The sequence below is a fragment of the Coptis chinensis genome, chromosome 9 (assembly GCF_015680905.1).
Source record: "Coptis chinensis isolate HL-2020 chromosome 9, ASM1568090v1, whole genome shotgun sequence".
Lineage (NCBI taxonomy): Eukaryota > Viridiplantae > Streptophyta > Magnoliopsida > Ranunculales > Ranunculaceae > Coptis > Coptis chinensis.
In genome coordinates this window covers 45,443,854-45,466,469 of record NC_141464.1, presented here as the reverse complement: position 1 = coordinate 45,466,469, position 22,616 = coordinate 45,443,854, and the positions used below count along the sequence as shown (strand labels likewise).

General features: G+C 35.9%; 2 protein-coding genes across 7 annotated transcripts; one reads left to right on the top strand and one right to left on the bottom strand.

Moving 5' to 3' along the window:
• The first annotated feature begins 12,405 nt into the window (after window positions 1-12,405).
• On the top strand, window positions 12,406-13,617 carry LOC147476249 (uncharacterized). Of its 2 annotated transcripts, XM_086582048.1 has the most exons (3): window positions 12,406-12,601; window positions 12,716-12,875; window positions 13,253-13,617. In XM_086582048.1, exons 1-2 carry the CDS (start codon window positions 12,479-12,481, stop codon window positions 12,839-12,841), a joined length of 249 nt encoding a protein of 82 aa, XP_086438174.1. In that variant the 5' UTR covers window positions 12,406-12,478; the 3' UTR covers window positions 12,842-12,875; window positions 13,253-13,617. The 2 variants fall into 2 exon arrangements, with proteins under 2 accessions (XP_086438174.1, XP_086438173.1); XM_086582047.1 differs by lacking the exon at window positions 13,253-13,617 and having other exon boundaries at window positions 12,716-13,039.
• Window positions 13,618-15,606: 1,989 nt separating this feature from the next.
• On the bottom strand, window positions 15,607-22,136 carry LOC147476248 (DTW domain-containing protein). Of its 5 annotated transcripts, none has more exons than XR_015207424.1 (9): window positions 21,761-22,136; window positions 19,689-19,829; window positions 19,517-19,609; window positions 19,309-19,435; window positions 18,545-18,654; window positions 17,815-17,895; window positions 16,521-16,606; window positions 16,193-16,412; window positions 15,607-15,956 (listed from the first exon to the last, which is right to left on the bottom strand). XR_015207424.1 is itself a non-coding variant. In XM_086582044.1 (9 exons), exons 1-9 carry the CDS (start codon window positions 22,094-22,096, stop codon window positions 15,943-15,945), a joined length of 1,194 nt encoding a protein of 397 aa, XP_086438170.1. In that variant the 5' UTR covers window positions 22,097-22,135; the 3' UTR covers window positions 15,607-15,942. The 5 variants fall into 5 exon arrangements, 3 of the variants coding, with proteins under 3 accessions (XP_086438170.1, XP_086438172.1, XP_086438171.1); XM_086582044.1 differs by having other exon boundaries at window positions 16,193-16,398; window positions 21,761-22,135; XR_015207423.1 differs by lacking the exon at window positions 16,521-16,606 and having other exon boundaries at window positions 16,193-16,398; window positions 21,761-22,135.
• Between the last annotated feature and the right edge of the window lie 480 nt (window positions 22,137-22,616).

Here is a 22,616-nt window from a genome sequence, read left to right as displayed (position 1 = left end):
CTAGTCGCGGGACACGACTAAAAAGGTGGCATGCGCGAGTCCCCTAGTTTAACAGTGTCGGCGCGCGACTTATGGTTGTTGTTTTTGAGTCGCGCTCGCTACTGTTCTGGGCAATTAGATTCCCACGTTTGAACGTCAAATCCTCTAGATCCATATGATATCAATGTCTATCTGAGGCAGTGAACCCTATTCCTGGAGCAGATAGTCGTGCGAGGAAGTTCTGAAATCTTATGTATAAAGCTGAGTTGTCAGATGCTTTTTAGGTTTGTTTTATCCCACTCCTCGACTCACTTGTAAGAGGAGTCTATTTCTTGCATGATATAACCTGTTTAGACCTTGTATGCGTATTATAGTGTGTATTATAGTATTTGTTTGAATGATTGGAATTGTTTAGCATATATATGTTTATGTGGAATGTTTGGTATAAAAATTTGATTTTGTCAAGAAAGAGGAAAACATTCCAATGAGGGATTAAAATCCAAGTTGGGTAAGTTGTTTCTAAGCCCTTCAGGGCAAAGCTGCTCTCTATATGACATTCGCAATCTCAATGAGTATTGACGAAATCAAATCATTATACAAAACATGTGTTAACTAGTATTATATATATTGTTTAAACAGACACCTGTTTAGTGACTTGTCATATATATATATAGCATGCTGATAAAATTGAGTTTTCCAAGCATATTTGTAATATGATTTTACGACGCATGCTACAACTTGTTGATTATAAGTTGTTTACCTGCTGTGTAATTTTGTACCTTGTAAAACTTGTGTTTTAGTTTGTGTTGTATTGCTATATTTGTTTGTATAATTTGTGAATAGTAAAAAAAATAAAAAAAACTCAAAAAATATCTCATATTCAAACAGTGTCTAGGAAGCTTGCAAAGATTAAGGTTCTCTAATTAAGGAACGTGCTTGCACGGAAAACCTCCATTAATCTATCAAGTGACTTGGCTTTTTGTCTATGCCAACGTAATCCTTGTTCAACTGTTATCAATAGCATAGGCTCAAGCTTACGTTGTTCATCTTCATCATCACATAATTGTATCAATCACACGTAAAAATTCATTCCTTGTATGCCTTAGCTAATTTTATGCTTGCATTAGATTAAGGTCTGGTAATAGTAAAGAACTTGAACACACATACCGTAGAAAGAAATACGATAAGCTATTACGTAAATTATCACCTCAAACAAGCTCTTCCTTTGTCACTAAACCTCAAAAAGCGCATCTGTTGCCATTAACTCCTATAGTTATGGCTGAAACAACTACAGTTGAGAAGCCCCTTTTGGACTTCTACACTGCTTTAAAGGAAGGACCTTCTTCTTGTATCAAACTTGCGGAACTTGATGTGGATTTTCAAATTAATCCCACCAAATGTCTTCAATTTGTTACCCATTTACCATGGATTAGAATATGAGAAACCATACAATCACCTTCGTCGGATACATACAGTATTGAATACTTTCCATCATCCTAACATTTTCGATGAGCAAGTCCTGCTACGGTTGTTTCCTTTCACCTTAGCCGATAAAACTTCGGTCTGGCTAGCAGGTGAATCGCCCCATTCTTACGACACATGGGCAAAACTGGTGCAATCTTTCATGATAAAATTCTACACTCAGAAGAAAACTAAAGAGATGCTTCAAAAGATTCAATTCTTTCAACAGCATCCTCAGGAATCCTTTACATAAGCCTGGAAAAGATTCAATGATCTTCTTCTCGAATGTCCCCATCACCAACTTGACACTGGTGTCCTCGTCTGTTCTTTCTTTAATGGTTTGTCCAAGCATCAACAAGAAAAGCTCGTCATCATGAAAAACAGTAATTTCATGGATAAAGGTGCTAATGAAGCATTCCAATTTTTGGAAAAACAAGTATCGAGAAGTACCTCTTGGGAAAGAACTGATTCTTCCCGCTCATCTCACATCACTTCTCGAAAAGCCACATCTTTGTTTGAAGTCAAACCTGATCCATAATTAAAAACTCTGATCGTGTCCCTGACCCAGAAGGTAGATGCTCTTTCCGTGCAGATCAATGATAAAAAACCGCAACAAGTCATGAACGTTAACAGTTCCCCATGTTATCTTTGTCAGAGCCTAGCTCATACTAAGCTCTCTTGTCCGTTGCTTTATAAATTCACGTCGTATCAACCTGAAGAAGTTTGTGCCTTCAACATTCCTAACGCACCATGGTGACAACATCCAAATTTTTCTTGGTGTAACAACCAACAACAACAAAGGACCTCTAGGTTTCGCCATTCAACCTATTAGGCCACCTCCAAACTTCAATTCATATCAGCAAGGATATAATCAGCAGTTCAAATATGGAGTGGGGAATTCCCCATCTAGCAGCTATTAGTTAATAAAAAAAGCCCGGACACCATTGATAGTCACGTTCGCTTCACTTAAAAACGCGGACATCACTTAAATTCACATTTTGAAGCTTTATTTTTATGTCTATAACCATCTAAGTCTGTCGCTAAGTTCATCCGTCGCCAAGTGTTGCAAAACACATACGTTGTTTTAAATGACGTGTGAAAGTGGACCACTATTTGTTTTAAGCTTTGCAATTGGCCAAGCCCATCATTTTTTATTATTTTGAATGGGCGGCGACAGTTTAAGTCCGACGTTATCGCTTTTTACACATTTGCCTCCACTTACCATTGGAAGAGTCACATGTTGTAAATATATACCTTATGTATTTGGGAGGGAGTTTATTAATGGTGATGGACCAAAAAATATTTATAATCGATATATATCGGTATTTTGGTACACCGATATCGATATTTCGACATATATCCACCGAATATAGAACCCTTTTTTGGATTTCCGCGATATAATCGATATTTCGATATAATCGATATATATCGGTTGACTTTTTGACCATTTTAAAATATGTGGATATATAGGATATTATATTTGATATATATCCGATATTTTTATATTTTAAATAGTTTGTACAAAAAATGGATATATCCGAAATATCCGATATATCTGATATATATCGGTTTTTGGGTACACCGATATATTCATCGATATCGATATTTTGGGCCTTGATGGTGCATATGTGGAGCTTATGTATGTGGAGGTGGATTTTTACTTGTGTTGGTCATCGAGTGAGTTGAGTCGAGCTCGTGTGTCTCTCAATTGAGCTTGAGTCGAGTTCGAGTTGGCTCATCAAGTATTTGAGTAGCTCTTGAGTATGGATCTTGATGGTTCATAGCTAAATGTTCAAGATGTATCACAAATTTCCAATATTGATTTGACTTGTTTTGTGTATAGTTTGAATTCGAACATATATAGTCTAGATACAAGTGAGAAAAAATAGATATATAATATTTACTAAATACCAAAATAACATGCAGAGACAATCTCACGATATACGAATGAGTTATTACAATTTACTAAAATAACAATCAATATGTGATAAGCTATTACAATTCAATACAATATTATAACAATTATCCTACGTTTTAACAAAATTATATAAAATACGAGTAATTTCGAATAGCTCACAAGCTACTTGATTTCGATCTCGAGCTTTAAATGAGCAAGCTCGAGCCGAGCCTAGTACCGAGTTGCTAACGAGTATTGAGCCTAATGACAACCCTAATCTTTACACCCTCCATTTGATATGTGCCCTTATTGAGGCTTCCCCTAACGTCAAAATTTTGACACAAATAGAACTTTGGGAGTTGGGACTGGCCCACCACATGAACAAACCATTCTCAATTCTCAATTCTCAAACAAATCGGATGTAAATAACACGTGCAAAACCGATACTTAAAAAAGGGCGGCGGTATTGACACCCCAACTAATAGGATTGGCATCCCTTTGACCAATTCCAAGGTAGTGACACCCCTCCTTTTTTTTTATCAAACAAGCACCCCCCCCCCCCTTCTAATTCCTATTAAATCTAGTTTTTACACATAAAAATAATCAAACAAAAAAAATACAAAAGAAGAAAACTCTGGCGCTCAACTTGTGGCATTTAAAACCTCATTCATCGCTCAATCTTGTAAACTTTGGCAACAAGCGCACATAACAATTCAAATTTGAAAATAATAATAAAAAAAATCACCCACGACAAGAAGTTGCCATGAAAAGGTAATGCCCACAACAAGGAGTTGCCGTGAGATGGCAAATTTATGAAAAGTTGTTGTCGTGGGTCCTTTTTTGTTTTAAAATTTTTTTGATAGCCACCAAAAAAAAAAATCAGTTGCCGCGAGATGGTTGTGTTCACCAAAATAGAGTATTTGATTGTATTAATTATCAAAACTCTTTTTCATTAATTTGACCACAAGTTTTTCTTATAGCGTATGAAAAAATTTGACGCGAGATAGCAAAACTATACCTCGATTGTACTTTTTTTTTTATGGTTTTGGTATTGTTTTTGGAGTGTATAAAGAAGCTCTAAAAAAATAAAATGAGGTATCTGTATGTTGTGTGTGTTCATAATTTGAAAAAAAAAAAACAAAAAAACCTCTGCAGCAACTCTGTTGTGGGTTATGGGATCTCACGGCAACCTAATACCGTGGATTATGCGATCTCGCGGAAACTCGATGCTGTGGAATGTGTGATTTAGTGGCAATGCGATGTCGTGGAACTATCAGGTATGTGGGTGTAAAAGGACATATAAAGAATAACCATTATTGTTCTACCCTTTTGCCAAAAGGGTGTCAATCCCATAAAGTGGTGCCTTTTTCCAAAAGGTGTCAATCCCATAAAGTGGGGTGTCAATACCACGCCCCTTAAAAGAAAAGTGGAACTGGAAATCGAGTTGCTCCTTACAAAATGATTTTCTTTTTTTTAAGGAGAATGAAAAAGAATATGAACATATTCGAAACAAAAGTCAAACTCAAAAGTCAATGACCCAATTGTGTGTTTTATATGTATTTTGAAGATGGTAAGAAAAAAACATAAGTGGTAATACTGCATTTTATATGTATTTTTGTATGTTTTTATGGCAAACGTCTCAAACCTAAGGAATAATTTGTGAATTCTATGTACAAAGTTTATTGCCGAATAATAAAGTCTATATTTTTTTAACCTATAAAACTATAATAGGTATGTTGAAACTTCAAATCCATAAAAGAAATGCTGAAATTAAACTTCAAAATGGAAGGTTTTGATATACACTCAGGTTGGAACCTTAAATACCTAGCGAATATTGAAGAACTATAGTGTTAGCCAATAAGTATAAAATAGAAAACTGAGTTATACATGCATGTATGTGTTTTTATGAGAAATTCCGGAGAAAATATAACATTCTAAAATTAAAGTGCTGAAAAATAAATTGAATTTTTTCGTGTTATACCCATATAAAAGACAAATTGTATGTTTGGCATTTTTTTTTACCTAATTTTTACACGAATTATTATCCAAAAAATTGAATTTTAGATGAATAATTTTTGTATCAAATTTTTTCGGTCCACGAATTTATTTTTTATTTAATTTTTTCTACAAATAAGCTAGGGTTAGGCTGACCCTCACCTGTATTAATATGTGAATGTCTCCTTACATACACTTGCCCACTAGCATCCTCATTTACATAGGCTTGTAATTCTTTATCTAGAGGAGGGCCAAATTTTATAGTACAAAGACTATTTTCCTGCACTAGACTAGCTAAATAATCTGCAACTCTATTGACCTTGCGAAATACATGGGTAAAAGAAATGAATCAAAATTTAGACTTCTTGAATTCAATGGAAGCAAGAATTTCAGTACAGTACTAGGGGGGTTTCTCTAACTTGTTAATTGCATTTATAGCTCTCAAAGAGTCTGATTCCAGCTCAACTTCTTTAAATCCTTCTAGAATGCATCTACCTAGGCAAATCTCTATCGCTTTTAATTCATGAAAGATCACCGATTTGAGCCCATCACTCCCACCGAAACAAGCCAGCACTCTGCCCTTAGAGTTTCTCATCACCCCACCATGTCCTGGGCTTTTACTGTTCAAAGACCCATCTGTGTTTGCTTTAATTCTTCCTCCTTGAAAAGGCATCCATGAACACTCTTAGTTACTCTGCTGCTTGAACTGAAACTCAATATTTAGTATGTGAATTAGATTTCTTGATGTATGAGTGTCTCTAACATCAGGCTAGCTTCAGCACCTGCAAATAGTTCCTCAGGTCTCTTACCATTTTGTTAAACACGACATCAACTGGTTTATTCATTTGTTGAAATCTATGTACATTCCTTTCCTTCTAGATATAGTTCACTGCCGCACAAATGAACACTTTGTATATATCCCCCACATCTGTTGCTTTACATCCTTCATGAGTGAAGTCCATTCTCTGTTGGCATTTTTATTGTCTGTTACTATATATTCCAAGCAACCATTTGACTCTAGTGATGATAACCCTCGAATACGAACATTCAAAAAACAGATAGGAAGAAAACTCTCTATTGTTATTGTATAAATAACAAGAAGATTGGGTAATGATTTTCTTTTGGACCAGCCTATCCTGGGTGGGCATACTGTTTGAGAAGAGTTGCCAGGTTGTGAATGAATGGTGTGGTAATACCCATCTCCCCCAAACCATACTTTGCCATTCTATTTTCTCTCTTACTTGAGAAAGGATTGTATATGCACTCTTTGACGTGAATTGACCACTTTGGTGAGTGGTCCATACAATGTTGTCCAAGGTAAGATGCCTGTTGATTTCTACAGCCATAACTACCTCCTTCAAGGTTTGAGACCTCATATCAGTTACTGCAGAGTTCCAGTTTTCTTGAGAAATAAGTGCGCTCACCTTAGTATTAAGTGGAAATGTCCATTCTGCCTTGGCTTCTGTGTCTTCAATCAACGGGGAGCGAAAACACCAGATATCATGCCATAAAAGGGTATCCTCTTCATTTTCAATTGTATATCTGATAAATTTTTTTGCTTCCCTCTTGGTTCCCAATATACTTCTCCATGTCCACGAGCAATCTTTGGGAATATTCATCGACCAGAAAAATTGATCCTTGATGTGTTGCTTCCATGTCCAATCTACCCAAATCGTGTCCTCCCTTATAACTATCTTGAAGATTAGACCACAGTAAGCTCCTATATATGTTCCATCTATGTAAATTCATTACTCCAAATCCTCCTTCGTCTTTCGGAAGACAAATAGAGTTCCAACTAGCTTGATGGTGCTTTTTCATGATAGTGCCGGTCCAAAGAAATTGAGCGCACATTTTTTCCACCTGTTCAAGAGCTGTCTTTGAGAGAATAAATGATCTGGCCCAATATAAATGTTCTGACCCACGAATTTAATAGCTATAGTTAAAAATTAAAATCACATAAAATGACTCGTCTAACTCTAAATTTCTCCAAGATCCATTGCCACGTGTCACAACATGGTTTAGAGTTCTTAATAATCGACATGTGAAATGACTTAATTGCCTTTATCATTGGTCAAACAACCCCTCAAAACATTAGACATGTATTAGCCATACCAGTACAACACATTGACTACTTCAATTCTCTACTATATTATGATATTTCCAGCTAGTGGGGGGTGTACGTAAACAGTGTAAAGTGTAAAGTTTATACTCAAAGTGTAAAAAAACTCCTTCCAATGGGGATTGTATTAGTCAATAGATGAAGTGGGGAATTCCCCATCCGGCTATTAGTTAATAAAAAAAACCTGGACACCATTTATAGTCACGTTCGCTTCACTTAAAAACGTGGACGTCACTTAAACTCACATTTGAAGCTTTATTTTTATGTTTACGATTGTCCAAGTCCGTCGCTAAGTGATTTATAAGTATTGCAAAGCGCATACGTTGTTTTAAATGACGTATGAAAGAGGACCACTATTTGTTTGAAGCCTTTGTGATTGGCCAAGCCCATCATTTTTCATTATTTTGAATGGGTTGCGACAATTTAAGTCCGATGTTATATTTTTTTACACATTTGCCTCCACCTACCATTGGAAGAGCCACAAGTTGTAAATATATACCTTATGTATTTAGGAGTTAGATAGAGTGTATAATCCTAATGGCGCCTATGTGGAGCTTATGTATGTGGAGGTGGATTTTTACTTGGGCTGGTCATCGAGCGAGTCGAGTCGAGCTCGTGTCTCTCTCGATTTGAGTTTGAGTCAAGCTCAAATTCTTTCGAGTCGAGCTCGATCGAGGTAGCTCATCAAGTGTTCGAGTAGCTCTTGAGTCTGGATCTTGACAGTTCATAGCTAAATGTTCGAACTCTATCACAAGTTTCCAATATTGATTTGACTTGTTTTTGTATATAGTTTGAATTCGAACACAGTCTAGATACAAGTGAGCAAAAATAGATATATAATATTTTACTAAATACCAAAATAACATGCAGAGACAATCTCACGATATACGAAAGAGTTATTGCAATTCACTAAAATAACAATGAACCTCTATCTAACAAGTACTATAAGGTGAATACACTATTGTTACAATTAATATGTGATAAACTATTACAATTCAACACACTATTATAATAATTATCCTATGTTTTAATAAAATTATGTAAAATACGAGTAGTTTTGAGTAGCTCTTGAGCTACTTGATTTCAAGCTCGAGCTTTAAAAGGTACTAATATTTGACTTATATTTTTAAATGAGCGAGCTCGAGTCGACCCCAAAACGAGTCTAGCACTGAGTTGCTTACGAGCATCGAGCTTGAAGACAATCCGTTGCTAATCTTCCACAAATAAAAAGAAGCCCAACTACTCTTTCATCTTTGAAGTGGTCGTCATTGAAATAAATCTCAAGAGCTTGGCCTAGAAGTAGAGAGAAAATAGATACAATTGCACTAGCAATAATGGCTTAATGTAGGCATGTGGCACTTTGATCGAAGCATAAGTGCTTGACACAATGCAACAGTGGCTACTAGCAGCGAATCTAATTTGTAAATAAGGCTCTAACCATTATGGTTGGAGAGATCAAATTTGTTCATAATTTTGATTTGTTTTGCGTGAATATATATTGAAAAGTGTTTGAGTAGATATAGTTTGTTTGAGTTAATTTTTATTAGAAAATCTATAGTGCATATGAGAGAGCAGAGTGGCGTAGTTAATGCAGGCCACTCATCACAGCAAAATGTGCGTGTGTTCACGAAGTACTGTGGAAGTGCCCAGATTCATGCGTAACAGTGCAGCAGGCGTACTCTAGATCTGCTAAATTTGTATTGGTACATAGCAATTATTTGTTTCTTGGCACTGGTGAAATCGTTCTTTTATTCTCATCACTCAATATCTCATACGCTTCCCATATTCTCTAGAGATTCTCAGTAGCTATTTCCTTCATCTAAAACTTAAGCATAAATATATTAATACAATAATCATAAGTTTGAGAACTTTGATGTTTTCCTCATTCACTTTTAAATGGAAATTTGAAGAAATCGGATGAAGATGAACCCACTAGAGATCACCTTGCTAATATTCTCTTTGTTCCTGATAAAAAGTGTCTTCTATGTAACATGCACACTGAATCCATACACCATCTTATGCTAGTATGTCCTTTTACACAGGTTTTATGGTATGCCACACCTTGGCACTTCAGACTAACCCATTTTGCTAATATGAAGATGGAACATTGGATTGATATGTGGTTTCAACCACCAAGAGATTGGTCGATTGAAAAAAATGCTTGCAAACATTTCTGCCTATTGATTAATTGGGAAATTTGGTTAGAAAGATGTGAAGTATACCATACAAAAAGAAAACCAAATATTTTTAGACTAACAAAACTGGTTAGTGATTACTTTGCAGGCCTGAGCAACACTGACTTGCAGGTTCAAATCATTAAATCTGCCACAAAGATTGCATGGAAACCACCTAAACGACAATGTCTTAAACTGAATGTGGATGCAAGCTATAACACAACCGACTCGAAAGCATTTTTTGGGTATATTTTAAGAGACTCAAAAGGGTTTTTTCTGGGTGCAGGAATAGTTGGAGGGAATTCCAAAAGTACAGAAGAAGCGGAATGCAAAGGACAGCTCAAGGCCTTGGAATGGAGCAGGAAGTTCGAATGCTAAGAACTAGAAGTAGAAGTGGATTGTAAAGCTGCTGTTGACTATCTAAAGCAGCATAAAACCAGTTTATCTTGGAACTTAATGTTAATATTAGATGATGTAAAAAGTTTATTGTCTACTATTGGGATAGTGTCATGTAACTGGGTGCATAGAAGTGGTAATGTAGCAGCACACAAGATTGCAAGTTTTGGAAAATCTATAGCTAGGGATGTTAAATGGTTAGAAATTCCTCCACCTTGGCTAATGGATATCCTCGAAAAGGATCGGAACAAAGAAGTTTGTAACCTGGACATGTAAATATTTCCAATCTATATATATATCCAGTGGCGGAGCCAGGGGGGGCCAGGGTACACCCTGGCTCACCCTGAGTTTTGGTACAAAAAGAAATTAGTCCGTAACACACTCTTAAATAACTAACCAATGGTTGGACAAAAGGTGACAATACAAGAAATTGAATAGCCACACCCTTCCAACTCTTGACTCTTGGTAAAACTGGAAATTTTCTCATTTCCTGAGGGCTTGAGCATGTCACTATTCTTTGTATTGTCAATTTTGCCAATAAAAAGGGAAATAGAGCAAGTGTCTCTACTCTCTAGTTAGATTTGCTAAGGGTCTAAAAGTAATAGACAATTAGATGAGACACTCTCTAGTTAGATTTGCTAATGGTCTAAAAGTAATAGACAATTAGAAGCACCTTAACTACGGAAATTATCAATTAACAAAACAAACAAATTAATGAACTAACCTTTGCAATTCATGATCTTGCTTACTCCTATGAATTACAATACGTGTGAGTTATATATGATTGTTCTTTCAAATTAAAAAAAATTCGTTACCTAAACTATAATATGATTTGATTTTAAAAATTGACAAAATAAACTAGCAATTGTTTGTTTGCATTTAAAAAAAGCGAGAGACTAACAAATATTAAACTAAAGAGAAAAACAAGAAAAACACGTGTACTCTCTAATTGAGTTGCGTTGAAAATTTATAGTGCTAATCGGCTGACCCTGGTATAAATTCCTAGCTTCGCCACTGTATATATCTATATGTTAATTAAAAAAAAAAAAAAAAAAAAAAAAAAAACTACTATTCTTAGCATTTTTGGTTACTGATTAAGTCTGGGATTGGTTTCCAGATAGTTGCTACAAAATTGTAAATTGCAATCCGAAAATTGAGACAAATGTCAACTTTTAGTTTTTGTGGATGAAAAACAAAATTATTCTTACTTTTCTTTCCCTATGACTATGACCATAAGAATTCTCTATCTGCGTATCTAGACCCAATTTTCTGGAAAAAGAAAATGAACATATTCGAAAGAAAAGTCAAAATCAAAAGTCAATAACCCAATTGTGTGCCATAATAATTCACGAGTTCACAGCAAGAGCGTGCAACTCCACGTATACTGACTCCACAGTTGCAATTAGAGATTTAGAGCACTCTTGCAATTATAACAATTGTACAAGGTGAAAAAATCAACCAAAAAAGATTCAGAGGGTACAACTGACGCCTCATCTGTCGTCACCCACTCCCAACCGCTACTTTTATCACCGTCCAATTTGGTCCCACTATCTTCCCAACCCAATATCTGGTTCTTTAACATGTGCCAGTAAGTCAACTATTGTGGCTTCATCCATGCCATACACGTGGTAGGTACTGATTTGCTATTTTCTGAAGCTTGTATCTGAGACATACACGTGTTGTGAAATGATTAAGCAGACATAGAAAGATCAGTCCGTCTGTGTGAACTTCGCTTTTGCAGACGTCTTCCTCGAAAATATCAACTCACGAGATGCCGCTTAAGTACTTACAATTACCAAAATGCCCTACCTTCGTTCGATTAAGATATAAGATAACTCTGTGCTTTTACTACAGTACCCCTAATCATCGAAAAAAAAGAATCCAGCCCATTGCAAAATTGGATCCTTGTTTTTTTTTGGGTCTTTCCTACCATCCAATTTCCAATAATCAGCCACTAACAAAAAGGTGTTTTCATCAAATAAACTCTAAATTCTAATTTTTAGTCCAGGAATCATAATTTATGCTAAGTGAATATAGATTGAAGACGCAATAATTATCTAGATTTTGTTGTGTAAAAAAAAAAAAAACGCTGATGAAATTTAAAATCCTTTGTTATTTAGATAATTATTGTTTTTCACTTGGAATATTCAGATGCTCTTGACAGAACATATATATTATTTTCAAAAGTGACCAAGAGATGGAAGAGGGTAAATTGGTCAACAAAAAAATCATCCATCTAGAATATAGATTCACTCGTCAATCAAACAAGGTCAACGCCGACATTACACTTTAGAATATGAGGCAAATAATTGCCGCGTAAATATTCGAAACTTATTAAATTAAAATCAACCCCCCTTCCTATATAAATACCCACAAGTCCACGCCAACTTCTCAACCAAACAGTTACTTCCTCATCAAGACTTGTTCCTCTCTCTTCTTCTTAGTTCACGCCAAATAATGAAAAAGTCAAGTGGTTTAATGGCTTCAATGGCTGCTGCAGCTTCTGCTACTGCTGCTATCTCTGCTTCTTCTTCTTCTCAAGATCTCTTCAGTCTCTCCGTCAATCACTCCTCCAAAGAGGTATATACTCAAATTCTTGTTTTTCTTTGTTTTAGAGATTGGGTATTGAATATTTTACTTTTTTGTTCTAGGGGCCTTAGTTAATTATTGTTTTGTGTTGTGATTTATTGCCAGGCCTCGGGTTCGAGCGAGGAGCGAGAGAATTCTTCGTCGAGGAGATCGGTTTCTTTGAAAGATAAATTTGCTCCAAGATTTGATGGTTTGAGGTTCATCGAAACACTCGTCACGGCACATCGATGACCAAGACCAAGACCAAGCTACTATCACTCTTAAGGTGTTTTTTTTTTAATGATAGAGAGAGGGGTTCAGTTTTGAGGGAGTACTGTTTTTCTTTTCTTAAATTGTCAATTAATTCTCTAATTTGGTTTTCTTGAATGTTGAAGACTTGTTTATGCAATGATGCAAACATAAATCTAATGATGTTTTTCTTAATTATAATTAATTGTTTAAGCTTATTTTAATTAAAGATTTGCGTTAAAATTGGTGATGTCAGATGTGGTAGATGGAGTAGTGATTTGTGAGTTTTATCGAAAAAAAAAGTAGTGATTTGTGAGTTTGTGACTGTGATACCACAAACATTTTGGTAGGGAGGTGGTGAGGTGTTAACTTATGTGCCAAGGGATTTTAACCGTTGGTTTATGTGTTCATCAGGTAATTAAGTGCATTTTAGATGAGTCAGACTGCTTAATGAGTGGTAAAGCTTCAGCCCCAAATTGTAGAATGCATAAAGTTGGACTCTGCTTATTTCATCGCTTTTGCTAGGGGTCACCAACCTGTTGAATAATGTTTTTCAATGTTTTGTCATTTTTGATGATTGCCTTTGTGAAGGAGGCCCCAAAAAAACATAACTTTGGCATCTATTGATCACCAAAATTGAAAACCTGTGAGAATCTCCAATCACAATAGGATGAATAGAATTGCTGTTTTGTTACAATTCAAGGTATTGTACATTTGTTGACAAGGTTTCTGTTTCGGCCAAGAAAGATTCTAAAAAAAGATCAAACGGTTTGAAATTAGACTCTACAATTTTTTCTTCAAATTTGGACCATATGTATTGGAATAAATGGATGATATTTTTGTTATTTTGATATTATAATTCTCAAAAAATGACGAGAAACAAGAAAAAAAAAGGAAATGCGGAGGTATACGGAGAAAGGAAATTGTTAGGATACGGACGCCAAACACAGCACTCCGAAACGCCATCCCAGTGTCGCACTAGCGTATGATATGGACGCATAAAAATAGCCTGTTGCCAACTTGCTCTTCGCTTTATGTTTTGATAAGTACCAACACGAAATACTACGTTAAACAAATGGGATATAGATTTTTAGTTCAAGGAAAATTCTGTACCAGTTGATTTGGGGATAAAGCTAAACGAATAAACGCCTAGCATTACAGAACACTATTTTGTTTCTAGCTACTTGTTTAACTGGACATGTGAACCTAAGCAGTACCTCTACACGTATAGACAACCCGCAAGAGACGTCTATGAGAATATTTAGTAAGTACCTGGAATCTTGTATTGATTGAGTATTTTTCATGTTATCTGTAACCAACCAGAAAGCTTGATTTGGCATCAAAATAAGGTCAAAAAGTTGTGTGGTCCAATGGCGATTGGAAAAATTAGTTTCTATGGTCACAGCGCAAGTGCCGCAACGAGTAAAGTAGTGTTTTGACTATGTAGGGCATAGCATCTGCACCACTCAAAAGATTGTAAAGGAAAAGAAAATGATGTGATGTCATTGAAGTATTTGCCCTTGGAGGTACTATTATATTTTAGTTTATGTTTGATAGACAGGCACTATTTTATTGAGAGGGTTACCGGAAAAAGAAACTATTTTATTGAGAGAAACAAACACAACAATTCACATTAGACGTCATGGATTGTTGAACCTAATTTTAGAACTAAATAAGTAAATATTGTTAGACTGATGTTCTCATGTTGCATAGATGTTGTAATACTTCACAAGCACGTTTCTTTTTTTTTTTTTTTTTTTTGGTAGAATACTTTACAAGCACGTTTCTCTTTTTCTTTTTTCTTTTTTTTGGTAGAATACTTTACAAGCACGTTAAGCTTTGGGTTTTGACAGATTAGAAGAGATAAAAATGACACGGAGCAATGGTCCAGCATCTCTTAAAATAAGAGGGAGCAATTAAATTAGTTTTGGACTTTTGGGTGACTAATTCAGAGAACTAACGAACATTTCATTCAGAGTTTCAGTCTCCATTCAGGTTCTTCAGTTTAGTGCAGTAATCCAGTTTATTTAAACACTACATTAGAAAGCTTGCCCCCAGATAGGTCTTGAAGTTGTGTATGTCACTATGTTGTCAAACACCATATAATCGTTTGGAGATAGGTGAATTTGGAATACTAGTATGCACAATCACTTTTTGCTGATGTTTGTTTCAGTGTTTGTGTCACTATACAAGCTAAAAGATGGATTGCATGCGCTTCCACCGTTCATATATGAATTCAAGTGGGGTAAATGATTTCTTATTGGTAATTGTCACTCCTTTAGACCGAGTTTTATATATAAAGAGCAAATTAAAATAGGGGTAGCACTCGGGAGATCAAAAGGATACACTGACCACCGACACAAGAAAACACGAACAAATTGGTCTAGTTGACATGGCCCAGTTCTTATCGGAGTTTTGTTCGTTGTAGGGAACATTGACACAAGAACAACAAAATCTGCTGATTAGCTTAGAAGACACGCTGTCTAAGTTGGTATTTTAAATAATAATACACTAACAAAATTTTCTCACATTTGACAAACAAAAACCTGAGCTAGACTACCGACACGAATGACAGTACAAGCTTACACCAAGGCCTTTGATTTCGACACATTTGAAAAAAAACAAGATAAATGAAGCAAAACCATTGCCATGTCAAAATAGTTGAGAATATCTACACTTGCGTGAAGTTACTTGCCTTGCACAAAAATAGTCCAAACAAAGACTCATTTGGCGTATTTACTGACTGCACTGTATTATCACACGTACCATTCATGTTAACTGACGTAGACTTCATAAATCTAAAAGATCTGCACTCAGTGGTGACTGGTGAGCCAGCAACTGAAGCTAAAGTTTAATTGCCACAAAAAACATAACAGAAAAATCCAATCAGAGATCTTAGGCATTGAACCAAAGTTCACAACGAAAGATGGCGACAGATTCAATCTTTTAGTCTGGACCACTGACAGCTCATGTAAGGTGTCCAATACAGTTGGCTGTGTTCAATCAGCAGCTTGGCATAGTAGAGTAGCTCGCACATGTATCTTTTCTCTGATCCAACATACATGGAGGTCCAAATGCATGTCATTGTAGCTAAATGTCTGTACCTACATGGCTAGATCTAACCATAATGAAATAAAGAAAAAAACTTTAAAACCTCTTTTTCTAGGAAACTATTGATTTTTTAATTCATTACTTCTGTAAGAACAAAAAATGGAAAGTTGAACCATGAGCCAAAACAAAAAACAGTGAGTCCATAGCCTTCTTTGGATCGAAATTGTCTCTATGAATCTATGATAAAGCCCTATTCAGAACTTCATTCAACTTTAACGTCAACTGGGATTCAACAGATATCACCTTTGTGTCTTTCTGTCCGTGTTATGGACCTACCCATGCGTAGGCGGCGAGCTGTTAGTGCTTCCAGTAATGCGTCCAGAGAATCTTCCAGCCTTTCTGCTTGTTTATCCAATCCATGTGAGCTGAATTCGGGAAGTAGGCACAGTTCTGAAAGCAGACCAAGGGCCGCTGCTGCTGTACAGGTACGGTCCCATGATGGCTGAGGCCTGCTCACAAAAGCCTGTTAGATCTCCAAAATAACCCAAAATCAAAGAGAACGAAAAGTGACATAAGCAACGGATAAAAAGCATGAGATAGATTAACATATACTTAGTTCTATATGTCTCACCTAAGTCTATGCATCTTCGATGCGCCCAACGTGTCCAAAGAAATGCAAGGAAGGTCTTCCTCGCCCCAGACTAGTTCTGCACGTTCCTATAGATAATCCGCTTTTTCATCAGAAGCTCTCAAAAGAAGCGCGGGTTTGACACAGATTTTACACAAACCAAAAAGTAGAAAAATTCAGATCATTCATTGACACCGCCTGATTGGAATAAGCTGTATATTTGTCCTTTAATTATAATCTATTTTTCTGATTGGTTCAACCAAGTTTTCATACGAAAGAAATCTATGGAATGTGCATAATCCACTCAAGTGTCAGCTGACAGCTGATTTAATTCAAGTCGTTCTTTATCACATAAAGCTCAAGTGAAAGAGACAACAATAGCAGCACCATAGCTTGATGCTACCCAAATGTACATTACTTGCATACGAAAGAGAAAGATAATAATTCTTGTTGCCTTTGTTCTATACAAGGGGAGAAAAACAGGAGGGACACAGTTTAAAAATGAAAATTCGTATAGTTATATTGTGCAAAGGTTTTCCTCAAGGCTCAAGTCTTTTCTGAGACTTATTAAGCCCCATCATGACCAATCAAGGCTGAAGCTTGAAGGGCACTTTGACAATTACGGGCCATGCCTAATATACAGAGAAATTGCAGAGCAAATTGTGGAAATGTATTACATGCATTCTGCAAATTGTCCTAATCCACACCATCTAATCATGGAATCAAAGAAACCTAGCATCTGAATGATCTACAAACATTCATATTATGTGGACACCCTTAAACACCCTATATATGCTGCCCAGCTTGAAGTACGAACTAATTGGCGATAAAGGTCCAACAAAAAGCTTTGATGGATTCCACTTCCATGTTTTCCAATATACTAATACAGACTAGGACTCTAAGCAAAGAGACACTTAAAACTCCAGAAAAATTCATACTCAAAATTCCAGAAAAATCATGTATCACATGCTGCGATATAATAAATGGACTTAAGCTCCCTTCCAGAAGAGTGTAGTATCATTTGCAAATAAGTAATAACGAAAATAGGTGGTGATTGATCATTTGCATGATAATGACAAATAATCAGACGAGGAGAAACCTTTAAGTTCCCTTTTGAAAATGTGATACCCTATGGGTTCCTCAATTCTCGATTGAACAATGTTATATTGCAATTAACTTCTAAAGATTCTTCTACCTTTCTTTTTCTCTTCTTTTTATTTTCCTTTATTTTTGGAAACATAATACCTCTTGACCACTCAGAAAACAAGCTAACAATATTACGAAAAAGTATATATACCTTCAAACGTCTGAACATTGCAGCAGAGTTGTTCCACGTGCCATCAATCAAAATGAAGTTTAAAGGTTCATCTCGATTTGTCTGTGCAGTAGAATCAATATGAAAATTACCACCTGGTCAAACTGTATAAGAAGTGAAGGACTTCTAATCAAAAAGTTGGAGAAAACATTCCAATATTGTGTTATATAACATAATCTTATAATTTCTTTTACGTGTCAAAAGTTGATAGAGAATATGGATGAGAAAAGTGAGTTGTAACTAGTAAGTACAACCCTGGCACTTAAAAACCACCGAGGCACCCACCTAAATAAATAAGTGTCCCCAACTAAGGACTACAAGGAGTACAAGGAACATTGAACTTTGACAAACACATGGTGATTTGCTTATCCTTTGTGATTTTGCAATCCAAATAAGGCTCTTCAATATGTTCAGGTGAAAACTCATAGATTTTAAAGGATCATGAGTATATACCACTATCGATTTTAAGGGATGACCTACTGTTTTGAAGTCTTCGGGATTTTACTGGACAATCATGAGTATCATAAATTCATAATATACCACCTATCGAAAAGACTAAAAGAGAATTCTTATGAAAATCCTATCAAAAGGTAAAGTCTAACAAAAGATTTAAACCAAGAAAATCACATCAAAGGTCTTGTATTGGAAAAAAGCACAAAAGGTAAACTTAAAGATATAACCTTTAAATAAGTTAGGTAATATTGAGAAGTACCTCTGGTCGATGTACATCAAAACCTTCACGTGACCTATCAGATATGACATCCTGAACTGACTTTGTCAATGCATTTTTATTTGGATACAGGCACCACACCGCATTTTTTCCTGAAGTAGCAAGCAGCATTCAGTCAAATATAGGCACAAGGTGTCAAGGTAACTTTAACTAACACCAATTAGCTGATCCCAGGACAGTCAATTATTAGACAGTTCTTCGAAACACTAGCCACTCCAACAAAAATGTTGTCAGTTTGCTTGGGTACATAAACAGCTTTTTGGTTGGTAGGTGTCCATTTCAAAATGGAAACTCCAAATATTTGGTAGTCTTGGGAAGTGGGATCAGATGATCCATGTTTAACTTCAGATTAGTAAATAAGTAAATGGTTAAGAAAATAATTAGAAATTGAATTGCAAATGATACAGAGTATTGACCATTGAATTATAAAATTAAATTAAGCTATGCAGTCAAAGACGCAGCTGTTGATTATGCAGGGGGTGAGCCTAGGGAAAACGTGCTGGGGCTAAGCAGGTCTAGGCGACAATAGGCTGCCTTTGTTTTATGGAGTGATATATTCTAGAACCTTCTATCAGCATTCAGAATCTGCTGAAATTCTAACTCTGATGAGATGAAGGTAAAATCGATGATCAAATGATGCTAAAGAATATACAGCAGCATTGCTGAGTAGATTGTTTTGTAATTTCACATTGTGCTTGTTTGAGTTGTTTCTGCGTAAACATAATAAAACATAGATAATTGACAACCTGCCCGCTTGAAGGCTTCCCACATTATTTCTTCATGTTCTGAGATGCCATATATGCATGACGTCGCAGCTTGAATTCCAAATGTTTGCCACAGCAATTTTCCGGTATTGTTCTGCCGCAGAAAATCCTGATAAAAGGGGATAGTCTCTTCAAATGACAATCATATAGAACTGATAATTAATAGAAAAAAGAATAACACACTACAAACCTTTGGATGCATATACAACCAGAAACGCATCCCATGCCATAGAGAAGAGGGTACAATTTTTGAGCACATACAATCTTCTAAAACAAGCCAGCACTGCAAATTGAAGAAGGGAAGCACTTGGAGCTAAAAATCTCACACGTACAGAAAAAACAAACTGGGAGCACAGGACTACCTTCTGACAGAGGTAACCCTTACTTCCAAGCAAACGACATGCTATCTGTCGAGCTGAAAAGAATTGAAGCTTTTTTTCAGAATCAGTCAAAGCTCGGTATGCTGCTCTATGTTTCTTATCCTCTTGAACCTTGAAGTTACCCTGAGAACGGAGGAATGGAAGAAGTAATGAATTATTTCAATTACATTTGTCCAGCATATTAGTAAAAGAATCTCACAATCAGAATAAGACAGGGAGAATTGGAATTGAAATAGACCTTGTCAACAATCAGATCAGACCTTGTCACAGGGCCCCCATTATAATTATTTTTCCACAGATAAATCTGTATTTTTTCCATAGATAAATCTGTATCCAAATCTTCTTTTATTTCTTAGTAACTGACCTTGTCACAGGGCACCTAACCCTTCTATAGTAAAGAAACTGCCTATCCAGCTAAACCCCCTTACTTAGATGCTGCATTGCAGACCAATCTAATTTTTACTGCTCATAATGTAGCTACGCAGTACATTGAGGACGTCAAGTGCCCTTGGAATGGTCATGCCTGTTGTATGAGATATGATATTAATCCATTTCTTTAAGTTCACAATGGATTAAAGGCAGTTTAGTCTTTAAGATTGATAAGTAGATCCAGTATATGGAATGTCCATGTGTTACTACTGAAACCAAGCTGTGAATTATTAAAACTGTACGCTCCAAGCTTGGTGCAATCTCTTCCAACGTATCAAGCTGAATAACACCAGAAAACCCAAGATGTATTCACCATCTGGAGTAGGACCCAAAAAAAAAGATAGTTTTTAATATGTAGTATCATGTACATGCTTTTACCAATAAAAGGCCCTTCAACTATATTTGCAAATATCGTTTCTCAAGGCATATACGTGAAACTTATCACCGCATACAAAAACAGTTAGAAAAGTCCTATAACTGCACCAATAAACATTGGTAGGCTTACACTTCGACTACTACTTCGGTGAGAAGGGTGAACAAGAGACAGGAACAAAAACCTCCTGTTGGACCAGAGCATCCCAAACTAATGTGGAGTATGTAACGCAAGAACAGACGGGGAATCCTCTCCTCCATTCAACCACACGAGATTGTAGTGCTTGACACAATTAGCTGAAGTCAGTATCATAGTTGGAGTATAAAAAGATGTCAATCAGTCAATGTGACAAAATCACAGTACCAAAAACGTTGTCCATCCAAATTGCAACTTTAGATGCATTGTAAAGTTTGGGGGGTGGGGTGGGCAAGATTCAAGAACTACAAATTCTGATCCTGGTGGCTATCAATGCATTTTGAAGAGAAGATCGACTTGGCCAATTTCGAAAATTAATTTTTCACAAGTGTTTCAAGTCAACAAGAGGTGGTGATTTTGGATCTGAACAATATATTGTGCAATCAATATCTTAAGTTTCTTTATCAATCAAAAATTCAAAACACAACAACTAAATTCAAAACACAACAACTGCACCACATTCACCAAAGAGCGTAACAGAATTGGGAGAAGTATTCAACTGTTCAGTATATTAACCCCTACTATCATAATAATCTTTGTAACCCCAACTATACAACAAAACAAATCTGGTTCCAACAGTGCTATACCAATGTGGAAACTTATGTGAGATACAAAACCATTACCTATTTAGAGGCATAAAATAATAATGTCCTTCACCTCAATATCACTCTTACATTTTAAGTTACATTGACACTGGTACGTGTGTGTGTCCATATCCGACACAAATTATTTTCAAAATATGGTGTGTCCAAGTAAGTACGCTTATTTTCAGAACCTAACTAGTCTAATCAAAATTAAAACTTCCAAAAACACATTCCTTGTAATTCGAAACTTAAAGTGACACCACAAACTATACCCTGCAATAACTTTCACTGAAATCAATGAAACCACCTATACAATCTAAAAAACAACACAAAATCAAAACTTTAGACAATTACTCCAACGTACCCTCTTGTATCCAATGCCCCAACCTCATATATCTTAATAAAACATGCAAAACAAGCAATACAAACTTCAAAATGTTAAAAAAAACCAAACGATGGGCTATTGTTTATACCTTAATCTTTCCACCTAAACCACCAAAGCTCATTTCATCATTCAACTCTTTTTCCATAGCTTTTAAATTCTCAACACACTCCATAACCATTTGTGGTATTTGTGAATAAGTTCCCCAACCTTGCCAATCTTCAAGTGTAACCAAAATCTCACCATTCTCCATTCTACAATCTTTTCTACTGGCTGAAGAAGAAGAAGAAGTTCTTGAACAAGACGAAGAGTGACAAAGGATGGATCCGGGTCGGGTATCCATTAACTTCGTTAATAATGGGTTATGAAATGCGGGTTTTAATGGTGAGTGATTGAAGAGGAATGCGCGCGTGCTTGATGACAGCATATTTTAATTAGGGCGTTTTTTTTTGTTCCCATTCTCTAACTTTTATACAAATCTGTTAGTTGACCGAGTTGACCCTCAAATGTCATTTTACTTATTTTACTGAGGAAATTAGAAATGTAAGAAAGAAACAAAGATACTTATATTTATTAATCTATGAGAATGTGATTAGATTAAATAGTTTTGGACATGAAATATTCCTTGTCCTTATTACATTGTAAGTGCTAAAGCATTTAGTGGGTGAAATATTAATTAATTAATTTAAGGATTTTGCCACTTGGAGGTTTGGAGCAGCTGGAGGTCCTCTACAACGATTAATCTTTTCACAGCCAGGAGTGTATCTATTTGATGGAGGGGGTAGACAATTACTGCTAGGGCAGGGTGGTGGATTTTCTTTGCCTATCCCTGGATAACCAATGTCAACCGCATTTGCCTTTTCACTGAAAAATGAGAGCACAGTGAGTGACAAAATACATATAAAAAAAATTGTTTGTAGCCATTGTTTTTCGAAAGTTATTTGGAA

Coding starts and splice junctions, on each gene's coding strand:
- LOC147476249 (XM_086582048.1), top strand. CDS start 12,479: ATGAAAAAGTCAAGTGGTTTAATGGCTTCAATGGCTGCTGCAGCTTCT. Junction 12,602..12,715: donor TCAATCACTCCTCCAAAGAG/GTATATACTCAA, acceptor ATTTATTGCCAG/GCCTCGGGTTCGAGCGAGGA.
- LOC147476248 (XM_086582044.1), bottom strand. CDS start 22,096: ATGCTGTCATCAAGCACGCGCGCATTCCTCTTCAATCACTCACCATTA. Junction 19,610..19,688: donor AGGGTTACCTCTGTCAGAAG/GTAGTCCTGTGC, acceptor TTCAATTTGCAG/TGCTGGCTTGTTTTAGAAGA. Junction 16,607..17,814: donor CAATGTTCAGACGTTTGAAG/GTATATATACTT, acceptor GATTATCTATAG/GAACGTGCAGAACTAGTCTG.